A 16109-nucleotide genomic window follows, 5' to 3' on the forward strand; every position below is an offset into this window, starting at 1 on the left:
CTAAAATTATATGGGAAAATACCAGACTCTGCTAATAGTGGTCTCTCCTTACCCATGAGAATTGCCTTTTCATGACCCTAGTTGATACTTGAAATTAGATGGTACTGAACCTTAGGTATTCTGTATTCTTCACATTTCATACATATATAGTTTTATTGTCTCTTCCTTTATAATGAAGTGTTCCTATCACACACACACTGTAATTTTGGTAGTTTGAGGTATTAATGCAAAGTTGGTACAAATTTCTTTCCTCAGCTTTACAATCTCAAGGATTTGTGATTATTTCTTGCCATAATTGTTTTACCAAACTCAGCATGATTATTTTTTTTAATTTACGTTTATTTATTTGTATGTATATATACACATATACATACACACATATATGAATTGCACATGCTACAGTATGCACATGCAAGTCAGATGGCTACTTGGAGGAATAATTTTTCTACTTCCACCAATGTTAGTCCCACAGATTGGCCCTTACCCACTGAGTACTTACACAGGCTTCATGCATCGTCTCTGTTATGCTGATCACTTCTGCCTTTTCACTTACAGGAAGCATCTGTAAAGACTTTTTTTTGCACTCGTGATTGCTAATATCACTATTATTTTACTTCATGACCATAATATAAAATAAAGGTTGTATGAACATAGGTGCTGCATTTGACCAGTTGGTAACAGATTGTTATTAACTGACTAATGGGCATAAATTACAGTGTGGACTCACTGGATGATGGGTTCATGGATGTCCCATGCAGAGTAACTGGAAATACCATTATATCAGTAAGAATGACAAGTAATTTAAATCTAAGAAATTATTTATTTAAATGTCGTATTGAATCTTTTTAAAAATTAAAATAAAATGTCTGTGAATGCTAATTGCTCTTGTTAAGACATTTTCTGCATTGAATTTAGTGTCTTATTGTAATTCCGGCATCTTAAGGTGGAAATAAAACTAGGTAGGGTCCAGAATAAGATCCTGTGTCAAAAATAAATAAAATGCCTGTTCAGTGTTGATTTAGAATGCATTTTGGTTCTCTTCTTAAGATTGCCTATCCACCTAATTCTTACTGTTATGTTAGTCTTAGCCTATGAATTTTGTTGTTTCTATGACTTTGGTTTTCTTACTAAGTCATTTGACTCTAAAGACTCAGGTCTTTTCAGGGAAGAATTAATGTTTTTCATTTTTGTAATTCTTATTTTTAAAGGCATATATAGAAATAAACAAAAAATCTGCAGATTCTATGGTAAAATTTTATACTAGCTTCCCAGTATCCATGGATGGAAATCAGCTCTCTATAAGTATGGCTCCTGAAGATATGGACATAAAAGATGAGGTAAATAATAGGTTTAAACCATCATTTTTCCTAGCTCTTACTAAATCATTAAGATCAAATTTGTATGTTTGTTTGTTTGTTTGTTGTTAACTAGTTTCCTTTTTTAGGTCACATACTGTTTTTAGACCACAATGTATCCTGTTTTTTTAGTGACCACCTAAGCTCATGGTTTGAGAGGGAATCCTATTTGAAAACCAACAGTCAAAACAGAATACTGACAGTTCTCTTTAATTTTTCCTCCTCATTTGTCACACTTGGTCACTCAGTAAAGATTGTCTATTTTAAATAATCAAGTTTCCTCCCTGTTTCTCATTGTTTAATCTCTTAAAACAGCCCAAGTAATAGAGTAGCTAGCTCCTCATGCCGCCGTCAGTTTGTTTCCATCTAGTGCTTCAACCACAAAGTCATAAAACTAACATGAAATTTGAATCTGTTCAAATTCAGCTGATGCAGAAACATTTTAGGGTCTGTATTACCTAAAAGGATACAGTATTATCTCGTAAAAGCCAAGGGAAATGCAGATATCCTTTTGCAAAATGCAGAAGCCTTTTCCTGATAGTCACCGTAACTTTCTAGTGGGGATTATTATACATGACAGTAGTATTAAAGAAAAATTTTAGGAACCATAGTTCCATTAGATAAAGACCAAGTTACTTTTCTTTATACAAAACCTTTTAAAGTATCTTTTGCCAATTTTTGCTATTCTTGTCTTGTGCCACTTTTGCTCTTTTTAATGATAGTAACAAATTACTACACTTTTTTTTTTTTTAAATGAACCTAGGGGAGCAGGAAGAATTAAGTTAGATAGATAGGGTGAGACTTAAATAACATCTTCAGGGAAAAGGGAGGAAATTTCTAAAGGAGTAGAATTTTACCTACCTGATTTTATGAAATACTGAATAATGCATAAGTCATTGTGTAACAAATCATGACCAAGTATTAGCAAGTAAATAAGACAGCTTTCACCTATTACTTTTGAATGTTTGGCTTTTTAGGAAGCTGTCTTTACAACCTTGATTCAGGAAAGTAACCCAGAGGTGAGTTTCATATCTAAATACTTTATACTTTTGTTGATTTAATTGAAAAATTTGGTTTTTTTATGAATTAAAATTGTGTTAGCAGTTTTAACACTTAATTGACTGAGATTATCAGGTTGTTCTTGGTAAAAATGAAAAGGATCTCATAGTCCTTGATATTTACTAATTTTTTTATGCACTGAAATGCATAGTTAGTAACCATATAGGTGGTGTTCCATTTGAGAATTTTTTATAAACGCAGTAGAAATACAGGTCCCATTTTATTTTACTGTTTTATTCATTGCTCAGATTAAGACTTTACTGTTGGGCTGGAGGGTCAATTCAATGATAAAGAGCTTCTTTAGCACATATGAGGTTCGGTTCAATCCCCATCCCTACCCCTACCCCTGTTTTCTTCTATGTAGTCCTTCTTATTCTTGGAAAAAGCATCACCTAACCTCTGTAATATTAAATTAGTGCTAATCAGTGATTTATGATTTGATACCTATCCTTTTTTCCCCCACATTGTCTCAAAAAAAAAAATAAAACCAACAAAATACAGGCAAATATTGATGAGATTTACGACCGATTTGTACATTTTGACAATGTACCTGAAGACGGACTTCAGTGTGTGCTATGTGTTGGGCATCAGTTTGGAAAAGTGGATCGCTATGTGTTCATGAGTAACAAAAACAAGGTAATGAACCCTGTGTCCTTACAGTCTATAACTTCTAATTTGGCTTTTGTGTTGAAGTATCTATAAACATTATTCAACCAGCCACTAAGCAGAAGTCTAACAGACTAGGACAATTACTTATGGACTGTGACCCCCCCCCCCACCAAAAAAAATGATCTCTCTCTTTAGCTTTTAAGAAGAAACAAGATTCACAGAGAGAACAATGTAATATAGCGCAAAGGGCATTGTCTATGACCATGGCAAAGCTATTTAACCTTATAAAATGAAAGATATGCTATATATTTTTTAATACCTCCTTCTAACTGTAAAATACAGATTTAGATCTGTTTGTCAACTTTATTTCATGGTTTGGCTTCTGTACTTAAAATTGTTGATGTGTTTATACTTAAAATTTGCCTTCTATATTTAGTATGTATTTCTGTTATATGTATAATAGTCTTTGATGGAGACCAGATTTTCTTGTGTAGCCCATGCTAATACTTAATTTTATTCACTATTAATTCTGCTTCCTGAGTTACTGGGGTTACAGGTGACACTACTGTGCCTACATTAAAAAATTAGATTTTTGTCAATAGAATTTTACTTATAAAGGCAGGACTGAGGACTTTGTATCAAAGTTACTGTGTTGTTACAAAATAATAATTTATTTCATAATTTATTGCAAGTTTGTAATGGTATAATGGTGACTATAGCTGCCTTATAAGAAGTATATATAATTAATAACTAGCTCCTAATTTTCTTTGATATCTTTTCAACTGATAAATAGAGCCTGCCTGGCACTCTAGGTAAGATTCTGCGTAGGATGGGAAGATAGAGCACAGGTGGCACATAAACATTTTAACTTTTCAAACTTTCCATATTAATCCCCTGTAGTTGCTGGGCTTGTTTGGTTGATTGGTTGGATCTTTAGGCTGTTTTGTGTGTATGTGTTTTAAGTTTTTTGTGGATTTTGTGTGCTGCCATGAGTGTGTGTGACCAGAGGAGGATAGAAAAGGGTGTTGGATCCCCTGGAGCTAGAGTTATGAGTTAGTTATGAGCCATCTCTCCAGCCCTTTCACATTAGTTCTCTGTTTTAAAAAAGAAAAGAGTTTTTAAATATCACTTTTTTTTCTGCCTAGCCTTTGTAATGTATTCTTAAATTATAAATTTACCATTTTATCTTTAGGTGTCAGTTCAGTACCATTAAACATATCTGTAAAAATTTTTTTGTGACTTCTAAAATTGTTCTTGTCCATTAAACAATAGCTTCTAAGCATCCTACCCACCCACCTACCCTGCCCATTCACCTGCCACCTTATGTCTATTTCTATAAATAACAGTAGATTCCGTATAGAAATTGAATTTTATTTTCTGTTTTGCAATTGGCCTATTTCACTTGACATATGTTCTACGTTGATACATTTAACATATATCTGAATGTCTCTTTTTAATGATTGTGACTAATATTTCTTGGAATATAAGTGAGTAAATAGATGTTTGGGTCCCCGGTTTCAGTTCTGGGTATACAGTAAAAAGTAGATAACATCCTAATTCTATGTGTAAATTTTAAATTCATGCTTTCAAAAAATATTTTTAAAGGTGATTCTTCAGTTAGAAAGTCCTGAATCTGCTCTGTCAATGTACAATTTTCTGAAACAGTATCCACAAAGCATAGGCGACTATGTGTTGACCTGTACTTTATCTTCAAAGATGGACTTGGAAGTAAGTGGTTTTTTGTTTGTGTATTTATTTAATGAACTTGTGTTATTTTAGAAGATCAAGAGGATGAAGCAGGAGAGATGGTTTAGCAGTTAAGAGTATTGGCTGTTCTTGCAGAGGACCAGGTTTGGTTCTAGTACCCATGTGGTGACTCACAACCATTTGTTCCAGGGATCTAGTGGCCGTTTTTGACCTACATGGGCACTAGGCACATACATGGTGCAAACACATACACTCAGCCAAAGCACTCATGTTCATGAAATGTAAGTTATATACATGAGTAAATGTACATGAGTAAATAAGTAAATCAAGAAAAATCAGAAAGCATAAAGGACATTTTCTAAAAACTCAGAAGATACATTATGAATACAGTTTCAAGAGTAGGCTCAGATAGTAGTCAGACTTCTGAATTTAGATATTTCTTTATATTGATTATTTTAAAAATTGTTTGACTTTCTTACAGCTTTGAGATTATGAAAAACAGGGTATACAAGACAAATTGGTAATTTTAAAATATGTGACTTTATTCAGATACCAATGTGTAAAGAGACTTGGTATAAACCAGGCAGTGGAGCCACATGCCTTTAATCCCAGCAATTAAGAGATAAATGCAGGTGTATCTCTTTAGTTTTTGAGGCCAGCCTGGTATACACAGAGAGAGGGAAGGGGTGGGGGAGGGAGGGAGGGAGAATGAGTAGGGGTGTGGAGACTTACTTGGTATGTCTACTGTGACTATCTCTAGGAAACAAGGTGCTGTTTTTGATCCATTGTTGCTTCGTGGAATGGAAATGTTTTTGTTTTTTCATTTTTCATTTTATATTTTAGTGTATTGTATAAGAAAACAAATTTTACATATTCTTGCTTTACATAGTTGTGTAGTAGAAAGTATGTAGAAAAACAATAAATATATCTTTAAAAGAAATCAAATTCAGATTTGTGTTTTTCAAATAGTTCCATTGTATTTCAGTAGCAGGGGTAAACAATTGGACCTTATATTTAGTACTCATGCTTTTTTGCTAATTTTTCCAAATTCTTGAACTAACTGTAGAAAGGTGTGTGTGTGTGTGTGTGTGTGTGTGTGTGTGAGAGAGAGAGAGAGAGAGAGAGAGAGAGAGAGAGAGAGAGAGAGAGAGATACATCAAGCAATAAAATATCAAATGGTAAAAAGTGCTGTGAAAACAAGATAAAAGGAATTACAAAGTCAGATACAGTGATGTTTGCAACAATTCCAACACTTAGACTATCCTGAGTTCAAGGTTATCCTAAGCCACACAAAAAACGTGCCTCAACCCACCCAGCTCTTCAAAAAGACACACATGAATGGGGAATTGTGTACATTAAAATGGTAAGTTAAAACCCCCAACAGATGAGTCATTTGGAAGACTTGAAGAAAATAGGAAAGCAAGCTATATGAATATATGAAGATACTCTACACAGAACGGCAAGCAAAGGCCTTAGGCATATATTCAGTAATTGAAGAATTTCTGGACCAGCAACCTAGCTCGGTAAAGGCACTTTACCCCCAAGCCTGACCACCTGAATTCAATTCCTGGGACACGTCCCATGTAGGTTGTTCTCTTACATTGTTTCTGTACCTCTGCTCACATGCTTACACAAACATGCAAAATTTTAAAAGAATTTCTAAGAGGCATCAGTGATCCTAGTTTGAAAATCATTCAGTGATTTTTTTTTTAAATCTGAAAGCTATTGTTTTTGATCTATTGTTTTTAATTATTTCTTTGAGAAATTCTTAAAATGTGTTTTGATCACATTTACTTCCAGTTCCTCTTCTTCACACATTCCATATTGACTACTACTTTCCCTGCAACCTTCTTCCTTTTTTTAAAAAAAAAAATATTAGCTTTAATTTTTGAAATAACCCTTTGAGTCTTTTATTTTGATGTTCCATAACATTGCTTTTTGGCAGTGTTCAGATAATATTTAAAAGGATTATTGCTGTAGCATTTCTAGTGTGTATGTGTGTCTGTGTCTGTATCTGTGTCAGTGTAAAGGCCAGAGGTAGATGTAATCATTTCTCCACCTTCTTTTTTACACAGGTTTTCTCACTGAGCTAGAAATCACTGATTAAGTTAGACTGGCTGCCCAGCAAGACCCCAAAATCCTGCTGTCTACCCCCAGCACTGAGATTATGAGTATACTTTTGCTCCCAGTTTTTTAAAACTGAATGCTGGGAGTCTGAACTCAATCTTGTGCTTGCACAATGAGCATGTACCAGTTTAGCCCTCTGCTCATACCCACTTCTGCATGTTTAAGTAGGGGATATTTGAGTTGTTTTCTCTGAAGTTGCCCAGGCTAGTCTTGAGTTCCTGAATTCACAGGATCCACCTGCTCTAGCCTCCAAGCAGCTAGGATAGACCTCCTATACCATGCACAACTTATGAGATGGTTTATAAAAAGTTTTCCTTATAAAAATACAAGGCTTTAAAAGCTAATCTACAAGGAAGATGTGTATTGGTTTTATTCTAAGCAAAACATGTTTTCAGGCTTTTAAAATTCACAAACTTCCTTGTTTTTGTAAATATCTCATTACTTGATATTCTTTGTAACCTAGCAGTAGTTTTTAATGAGAATTTTTTTTTCTGTAACGTAATAGTTATGTGGATACAGAAAACTAAAATTAACTCATTTTCTTTAAGAAGTAGCCCCCCATTTTGTTTTTACTTTTGTTAACTATATTTTACCTGAAAATATTGAGTTAGTGTATTCAATAGTGAAAATTTACTAGAATAACCTCTAATGAAATGTGAATTATATTGTAGGCTCAAACGGAGAGTGATCCAGAACTAGGAAAAGAAAGGTATGTTGCTTTTAGTTCTTTTCTTCTGTTTTTGTGTATTGTTTAGGTATATCTGATTCTTGAAGTAACTTTTCTCATCCTTACAGAAAGTTCTCATCCTTTTTGGCCAAAATTATCTCAGGGCCTGTAACTCAAGGCCTATAGGACAGGAAAAAAAAGCCTGGTTCAAGTTCAGGGCCTATACTTGGAGGCCTGTAGGACAGAAAAAAGCCTGGCTCGAGTTTGAGTGAGAATGAGACAGCAAAAACTAGGTAGACGCCTCTCCAATTAGGGGGAGGATTTGGCTGCCTCTCATTGACTAGAGGTACCCCCCCATCACAGGACTTAACATATATAAGCTGACACAGTAACAAACTGAGTTCCTGCTTTGAATCGACTCCCTATTGCTTCTGATTGTCCTTCATCATGGGGCTGCAGACCAGGCAGATAGCATGCTCATCTTTCCCTGGGGAATAAGGAGGCTCAGGAAGTCTAGCAACTGGCACCCAACATGGGGCAACTGGTCCCAGGGCAAAGCGGTCTTCAAGGTGAGTGGGACCCCACGATGGATAATGCAACTTCAGGGAGGAGACTGGCGAGGAGGAGCAGGAAAAGGTTGAAGATCGAGAGAGGTCTGAAGAATCCAAAAGTACCAATTAATCAAAAGAACGGGAGAAAAGGAGACAGACGAGTAAAGATCAAAAATGGGTGTAATTTACTGAAGAATGTTCCCAGGGGGAAGGAATACATCAGGCAGAGACAAAGACAAAAACAGAAAGTAGATATTGCCTGTGACAAGGAGTAGCCGCCTTCTTATGCCCCCAGCCGCCCTGGAAAGGATAAAATGGAGAGGGGAATGGGACAAATAAAGGGCTCCATCCTTGCCAGGAGGAAATAAATATACCAGTCTCTTGCAGGAACATGGGGCGGAGCCTCCTGGTGATACTTATGCCCAGGCCTATAAGGCTAAGCTTTACAGACACCAAGCCATTTTGGTTATTGTTGCCCCTGGCCCTAATCGCCCCCTAGTCTGGTATCCTTGGGAATCTAACGACCTGAAAGAATTGAGGAAGGCATTAGCCGAGTATGGCCCCAACTCCCCTTGGGCCATGACCCTCCTTCAGGAGGTAAGATCTGGCTAAGGCCACCCTGTGGCGTGGGGGACCCCGCTATGTTAAATGGACAGCCTTCTTTAAGGAGGCCTGTTGCAAAGGGCAGAGTTCAATAAACGGCCGACCCCCCTATTCCTATCACTTATTCAGTGGTAACTGGCACGGGAAAAGGCTTTTCCACTGGGGTCCAATAAGCTGGAATTGTGGTTCTATACTGGGACCAAGTTAGACAAGCAGGCCTGGAGGCTTGGGCCACACTAGAGGAGGGACCCACTGAATCTCCTATCGCTGACATGATGCAAAAACCAGCAGAGCCGCTTCTGGACTTTATTGAGAGAAAATTGCCTCCACCCCCCCACCCCTCGGCCATGGGTTTAGAGACCAATTTACTATGCTCCTAGTCTGGGAAGTTATGAACCAAGATACTAGGATGGGTTGTGCTGGCATTAAGGAAGGATCCATGAGTCAATGGGTTGTGGCATCGCAGAATGTCAGAACCCAATCACATACCAACCAGACTCTTGTGGCGGCCCGTCAGGCCCAGACCCAAACTCTAGCCTCTTCTATTACTCAAGGCAAACACCTAGGAAATATTTCTTATGTGGTCAACTGGGGCATTCTAAGAGCGATTGCCCACAAAAGGGCAATAAGACCCAGGTGTGAAAAGGGACCCCCCTCTGTCTCTCTGCCCTAGCTGCCATTAGGGCTCAGAATGCTGCTCCAAATTTGGTATAAATGGGAAACCCATCGCAAATCAACCTTTAAACTGGATGGGGGGGACACCTTCCAGTCCCCTTAACCAAAGGACTATGATCATTGGGAAACAAAGATTTCCTGAACGACATAGGAGCTGACAGGACGGTCCCTCAGAAAGGAAGAGGTTCTTACCACCTATCCACAGGGGTTGGGAGAAGGTCTATGTCCCAAGAAATGGTCAGTTCCATAACTTGCGTGGGGCTGGACAGAGACAAAGAAAATTTAGGCCACTGATCTTCCCAGAGTTATCTGTGCACCTTCTGGGACAAGATTTGTTAGGCAAATGGATGCTGTTATTACCACTGACCATCTAGCCTTTTATGATAAAACTGAACAAGGTGCCATTAGGCAGACCCCCCGACACCTGGATTCAACCCCAAATGTAGAGGCCACTGTCCCCAGGATCCCCTCCATTAGGTGGATACCTGGTAAACTGGTTTGAGTAGAGCAGTGGCCATTACCTGAACTTAAACTTAAGATGCTCAAGGAAATCACCAGAAATCTGCATAGAGAAAGATGGATAAGGCCCTCGATGAGCCCCTGGAACAGTCCTGTGTTTGTGACGTATAAGCCTAATGGGACCTGGAGAATGCTACAGGACCTGCGAACAATTAATTCCCGTATGGAATTAAGCCTCTTTTAGGGGCTTACCTTGGATACCAACAATCCCTTCCCAGTTTCACCTCACTGTAATTGATCTAAAGGACTGCTTCTTCTCAATTCCTCTTCATGAGAAGGATTGTGAAAAGTTCACCTTTTCCATTCCTACAGTTAACTCCTCTCAACCTGATAGACTATGAATGGACTATTATTCCGCAGGGAATGGCCAGTAGTCCGGCCTTTTGCCTACAGTATTTGTATAGTATCCTCTCCTTATTTTGACAAAGATAATATCCTCTTATATGTTTATATGGATGATCTAATAATTGGGCATTTGCCCACAAGAGATCCCAGAACCCTGCAACCTCTATTCAGACAGCTCTTATGTGGTGAACCTACTGCCACACTTACTTTATGCCTATAAAACAAAAAGGGGGAGAAGTCTCCCCCCCGCCCACCTACAACTGCAGAAGGCTTTATTAACCATCAATATTTTAAATTTTCAAAAATCGGGTGAACAAAATAGATTCCAGAAACATTGGGGATCCCTACCAATGAGGCCCAGGCTAAAGGTTAGGTGGAAGGATCCTCTCACTACCCAATGGAGGGGCCCAGATCCCTTGTTGACACAGGGCTGAGGATATGGATGTTTCTTCCCAAACAGAGGGGAAGCACCTATATGGCTGCCCGCTTGTAACTTAAAATTACTGCCTCAGGACAATAGGGAAGACCAAGATGACCAATAAAGAAAGAAAGATTATGGTGGACAGCCCTTAAATTCAAACACAAGAAAAGAAAACTAACCACTGCCCAAGGGGAGATTAACCCTTGAGGAGAGTGGGGAACAAGGTCCAGGCAGCAAGCCCCCACCAACCACAGAAGGTGTCGTGGGTCTTGTCCAGTGCTGGCACTGGAGGGATCCTAAACCAGACTTCTTAGATGACGACACCCTGAACATGGTGATCTGACCTGATGTTTGACTTACGTGATTTAGCGCATGGGAGCTGGGTTGTGGGAGTTTGGATTCAGGAGATCAAAGGGAAACGTGAATGCAGAGGCTTTCAGGGATACACCGTACCCCAGGCATCTTACCGTAATGAGCCTGGGTGTTCTCATGTCCTTAGGAGACATGCCCTCCTGCAGATACCCTTTTATGTATGCCCAGGAAGCAACCGGACTGCCTCAACTATTAGAAACTGTGGGGCAGCTCATGATTACTATTGTTCTTACTGGTGATGTGAACAGACTGGCTGGACAAAATTAGAAAAGACAGAGACTGCATTATATTATTTACAAAAGTCTTTGGATTCCTTAGCAAGGGTAACCTTACAAAATAGGAAAGGCTTGCTGTCTATGAAACAGGGAGGAATTTTCAGGGCATTTGGGGAAGAATGTTGCTTCTATGCTGACCATTTGGGGATAGTCAGAAGAATCCTAGATGAATCAAGAAAAGATAGTAATTCATTCATAGGAACCCCTATGAGACCTGATTTGTTTTCCCAAAAGCTGAAGCAAAGATTTCAAAAGATTTCAAAACAGATACAACAGGAACATGGCCTTTCACGTACATTATGGTAGGCTCGATACATCTCATCCCAAGGATGAACTCTCAGTTTGAGGGTGTCCAGGCTGAAATTCTGGATAGGGGTGGCCCTGAGACTTATTCTCTCCCTGGTGGGCTCTTCCGGCTTGGTGACCAGGGTAGAGGGCGGTATATAAAGCAAAATGGGGAGATGTTGGGCCAAATTATCTCAGGGCCTGTACCTCGAGGCCTATAGGACAGAAAAAAGCCAGGCTCAAGTTCACGGCCTATACTTGGAGGCCTGTAGGACAGAGAAAAGCCTGGCTCGAATTTGAGTGAGGATGATACAGCAAAACTAGGTAGATGCCCCTCCTATTAGGGGGAGGATTTGGCTTCCTCTCATTGGCTAGAGGTACCCCCACATCACATTATGTCACTTAACATATATAAGCTGACACAGTAGCAAACTGAGTTCTTCCTGCTTTGACGACTCTCTGTTGCTTCTGATTGTCCTGCATTGTGGGGCTGGGAATGGGCATCCTGGGTTGTGGACTGCAGAAAGGGCAGACTGCCCTCACTTTTCCCTGGGAAATAAGGAGGCTCAGGAAGCCTAGCACCATCATACTTGTTCCTTTTGTTTATGTGTAAAGTTGTTTTGGTTGGTAGCTATATTTAATCTCATTCATGTATTTATTGACTATTTAGAGAAACTGCATGTATAAGTTTGAATTACATATAGAATTGTTGCTTCTTTATGCTTGGTAAACACCCTGGAGCAGTTTAATCCATAAGTGTGATGTGCTCTTTGCTAGCTTATTGTGTACCAAAATAGTAAACTGCAGTTTCCGTACACTTAAATTTTCATTAACTTAAAAGTATAGTTTTCAATGTATTTTTTAAAGAGTTGGTACAGTTTTAGAACATTTAGAGTATGGAATGGGAACATTTGTCCAAAAAAAAAAGGTACTACTTTGTGTTTACTATGAAAACTTAATTTTCAGAGTCTCTTCAAACTACTGACTCACAGATTTGTTTTAGCCATGGTGTTTACTATCGATTACTACTATTTATTAGTCTATGTTTTAAGGTCATCTACGTTTGAAATTATTAGTCTATGTTTTAAGGTCATCTACGTTTGAAATAGCAATTTGAAAATGTTTAAATAAAAAGGTATTTATTTGATTCACAAACTATTATGGATTTTCTTATTAACTAGCATTTTGTAAAATCAGACTATTCTAGATTGTTAAAATGATCATGAACTTGTTAAAATACATTGGTAACTCATTAGCAACATTTCTGGGTTGCTGCGTATGTCAGTCCATACTTTTAAAAAAAAGTTCATCTTTCTTTTGTTTATTGGTTTGTTGGTTTGTTTGTTTGTTTTCTGAGACAGTGTTTCTCAATAGCTGTGGAGCCAATCCTGGAACTAGCTCTGTAGACCAGGCTGGTGTTGAACTCAGAGACCTGCCTCTTCTTCTGGAGGGCTAGGATTAAAGGTGTACACCGCCTAGCTAATGGCTCAGCTGTTAAAGGCTAGGCTCACAACCAAAAATTCTTAAAGTTCATTTTTAAACCAATAGTACTCACTTACAAGTCTACAGAGAGCTTAATAAATAACAATGTCACATGTAGGTCCTATGGATAGACCTACAGTTTTCTCTATTGGTCACAAGAAATAGATTTCCCACAAAATTTGTTTTTGTGTATTCTATTTTATAAGATTTTATCAGAAACAATGCTTGTTGTCTGTTTTGTTTTTCTTTTCAAGACTTAAAATATTGACATGTTAACAGATAGTTTCTAGTCTTGTTAAATTAATTTTTTAAAACCTCTTCCAATTTTGCTCTCACTTTTTTCTGACTTGTATTACAGAGAAAAAAAAATAAGAATAAAATTATGTGGGATATAACCAGAGTATACAACATTACTTTTGGAGTAAACTTACGCCAAAAAAAAAAAAAAAAGAAAGAAAACCGGTGGTCGTGTTTGTTTTGCTTTAAAAACAACAACAATAAAAAATCAAAAATTTTGTTGAGTTTTTTAAAAATGTTTTTGCCAGTTCATCTTGAAGTGTGATTCTTTTGTTTCTAATTAATGTAAATTCTAATTGTAGATTGCTTAGAGGAGACTTCACATTATAGTTTAGTAATAACTTACATTATCCTTCATTCTCCTCATGCATATCCTTTTTATTTGCAATTTGATTAAGACTTTAAGTAAGGATGCTAGATGAAATTTCCCTTATTCATTAATATTGATAAATATCTGGTGGAATTCTCAAATAAATACTAAATTTTGGTATTGTTAAATCTCATCCTAAAATGTCTTGAGATGTGTGTGTTATGGTGTCATCCTTTATGCTCATGCCTAACTTCTATTGTATGCCTTTTGTGAAATTCTCAGTTGGTCTGATTGGGAATGGGATATTAGATACCTGTGTACTTTCTGGAATTGCTTGTGTGTTGTTTCTCAGAATGTAACTGTTTTCTTTTGATCTCTTTAAAAGAAAAACAAAAATTGCCGTTTTATTTATGGTATTAGTGTCATTTATTTGAGCTCTCAGTGGCATTCCAAACTAAATCAACTTTGAAACTTTCCTTCATTCTAGCCAATAAACAGATACTTATTGTTAAAACAATTTCTTTGGAAAAAATACTATAATTCTTAAAGACTGATACACAGTGGGGCTGGAAAGGTGGCTCAGCAGTTAAGAGTACTTGCTGTCCTTGCAGAAAAGAACCCAGGTTCTATTACCAATACCCACATGGAGGCTCACAACTGCCTGTGGTTCTGACTCCAGTGGCCCAGTGCTGTTTGTTCTCTGGCCTTCAAGGGCCTCTTGTACTAACATAATGCACATAAACTCAAGGAGGCACGGGGTGCATGCACACACACACACACACGCAAATTAACAATAAATTTTAAAATAATTGTACAGAAGTATGAAATCGAGCCATCTTTACAAACAGGCCTGTGTTCTGTTTCAAATGTAGAGCTGCAATAGTTACTCTTTGGCTGAATGATAATAAGTGTTTATAAATTTTAAATGTGGTAAATGAGAAAGTCTTGTAACATCTTTCAGATGAGATTAAAAAATCTTTGTGTTTGTTCAGCCTCAAATGTTTCTGTGTAGTTAAATTTATCAATTTTTAGGATTAATATATAACTCAGTAATGAAGCAGGAGTTCGAATTTATTCTTTATTATTGATATGAATCTTATAATTTCAAAAGTTTGTATTTTGAGAAATATCCATATAAGTATGAATGTCATGGTTATTTCTTTGACATATTGTTCCTGACCACAGATTCTACTTTAGTTCCAAGAATTTGGGATACCTAATATGAGCCCCTAGTATCTTCAATGCTAGAGATGTTAATAATTTCAAATAGAAGTATTTCAATATACTGCATATCTTACACAGAAATTAGAATGTATTGTTATTAGGATCTATGATTCCTTGGTGTTCATAAATTTCTCATAACTTACAGTTATTCTTCTGGGAGAACCAGTTTATTTAATGAAATGACTAGATCCCAGCGGGACGCAGTTAGCACCTTTTCCAAATCTTTGAAATAAAAGTATTTTCTCAGGACAGAGCTAGACATTATCTAGTATTGTGAACTATAGCATATGTGGCCATCCTCTGAGAAGCATGTCAGAGATGACAGCTTATCCTTTCTTTTATTGGAAATAAGAAAATGAGTTAAGATTGTTACGATGTGTTAATGTGATATAATCACTTTCTAGTTTCTTTCTCTAACCTGCTGCTAGTAACAAAAGTATGGGAATGTATTTTTAGACTGTGTTAGACATAGTCTTCAGAAAAACTCTTTTCTTCCAAGACAACTTTTGATGTGGAATGTTAATTTAAAATAGTTTATTCCGGTTCTGCTTCTGTGAACGTTACTGAATTATAAAATTATAGACTTTTGTGGGTTTGGGAAGACCATGACATAAAATAATTAATGTCCATTCATTTTCTTCATTTCTTCTGAATAATCAAAATATTATATAATAACTAAGTGAGCAATTTATGGGTAGTTAGATTGTATGTTCATGTTAAGGTGGTTCTAACAGTTTTACTTAAAATTGTAAGTCTCCAAAAGCTATGTAGGTCCTTCTAAAGAAAAGTTTCCTTGAAGTATTATCATCCATAAGTACATTTTTTTAAAAAGTTAAAAGTAGGTCTTTTGTACCCAAAATATTTAAATGGCATTATCCTTCATAGCAATCCCAATTTTCTTTTTATGAAAGTTCATCTATACATTTTTAAATTTCCATGAAAGGATCACTAGCTTTATTGTAGAACTGTGCACATTTTGTTTAGTTACTGTCATGAGTATAGAGCCTAATAATAATTTGAGGTCTTTTTGTTCAGCCTTTTCAAGTCCAAACTTGAAACGAGTGAAAAAACACTTAATTTGCACAAGTAAAAGGAAGATATCAACACTCCTAATTTTGCTATTACTTCCTTTGAATTAAAAAGGTGGATGATCTCTTAGATCTTTTACCTTCTGATTTCCATCAGAATATCTTAGCCAGTTTAATGTTGATTGACTGGATTTCCCA

The 16109-nt window shown here is 36.9% G+C and overlaps 1 protein-coding gene across 15 annotated transcripts in view; it reads left to right on the forward strand.

Moving 5' to 3' along the window:
- Znf638 (zinc finger protein 638) overlaps positions 1-16109 on the forward strand; it is a 73423-nt gene that overhangs the window by 48288 nt on the left and 9026 nt on the right. For all 15 annotated transcript variants that reach the window (XM_048416499.3, XM_048416504.3, XM_048416505.3 and 12 more), the window contains 5 exons: positions 1209-1337; positions 2333-2374; positions 2916-3050; positions 4629-4751; positions 7529-7566. In XM_048416499.3, the coding sequence (XP_048272456.3) occupies positions 1209-1337; positions 2333-2374; positions 2916-3050; positions 4629-4751; positions 7529-7566 (467 nt within the window). The remainder of the gene's footprint in view (positions 1-1208; positions 1338-2332; positions 2375-2915; positions 3051-4628; positions 4752-7528; positions 7567-16109) is intronic.

The sequence above is a fragment of the Myodes glareolus genome, chromosome 6, assembly GCF_982192425.1.
Source record: "Myodes glareolus chromosome 6, mMyoGla1.1, whole genome shotgun sequence".
Lineage (NCBI taxonomy): Eukaryota > Metazoa > Chordata > Mammalia > Rodentia > Cricetidae > Myodes > Myodes glareolus.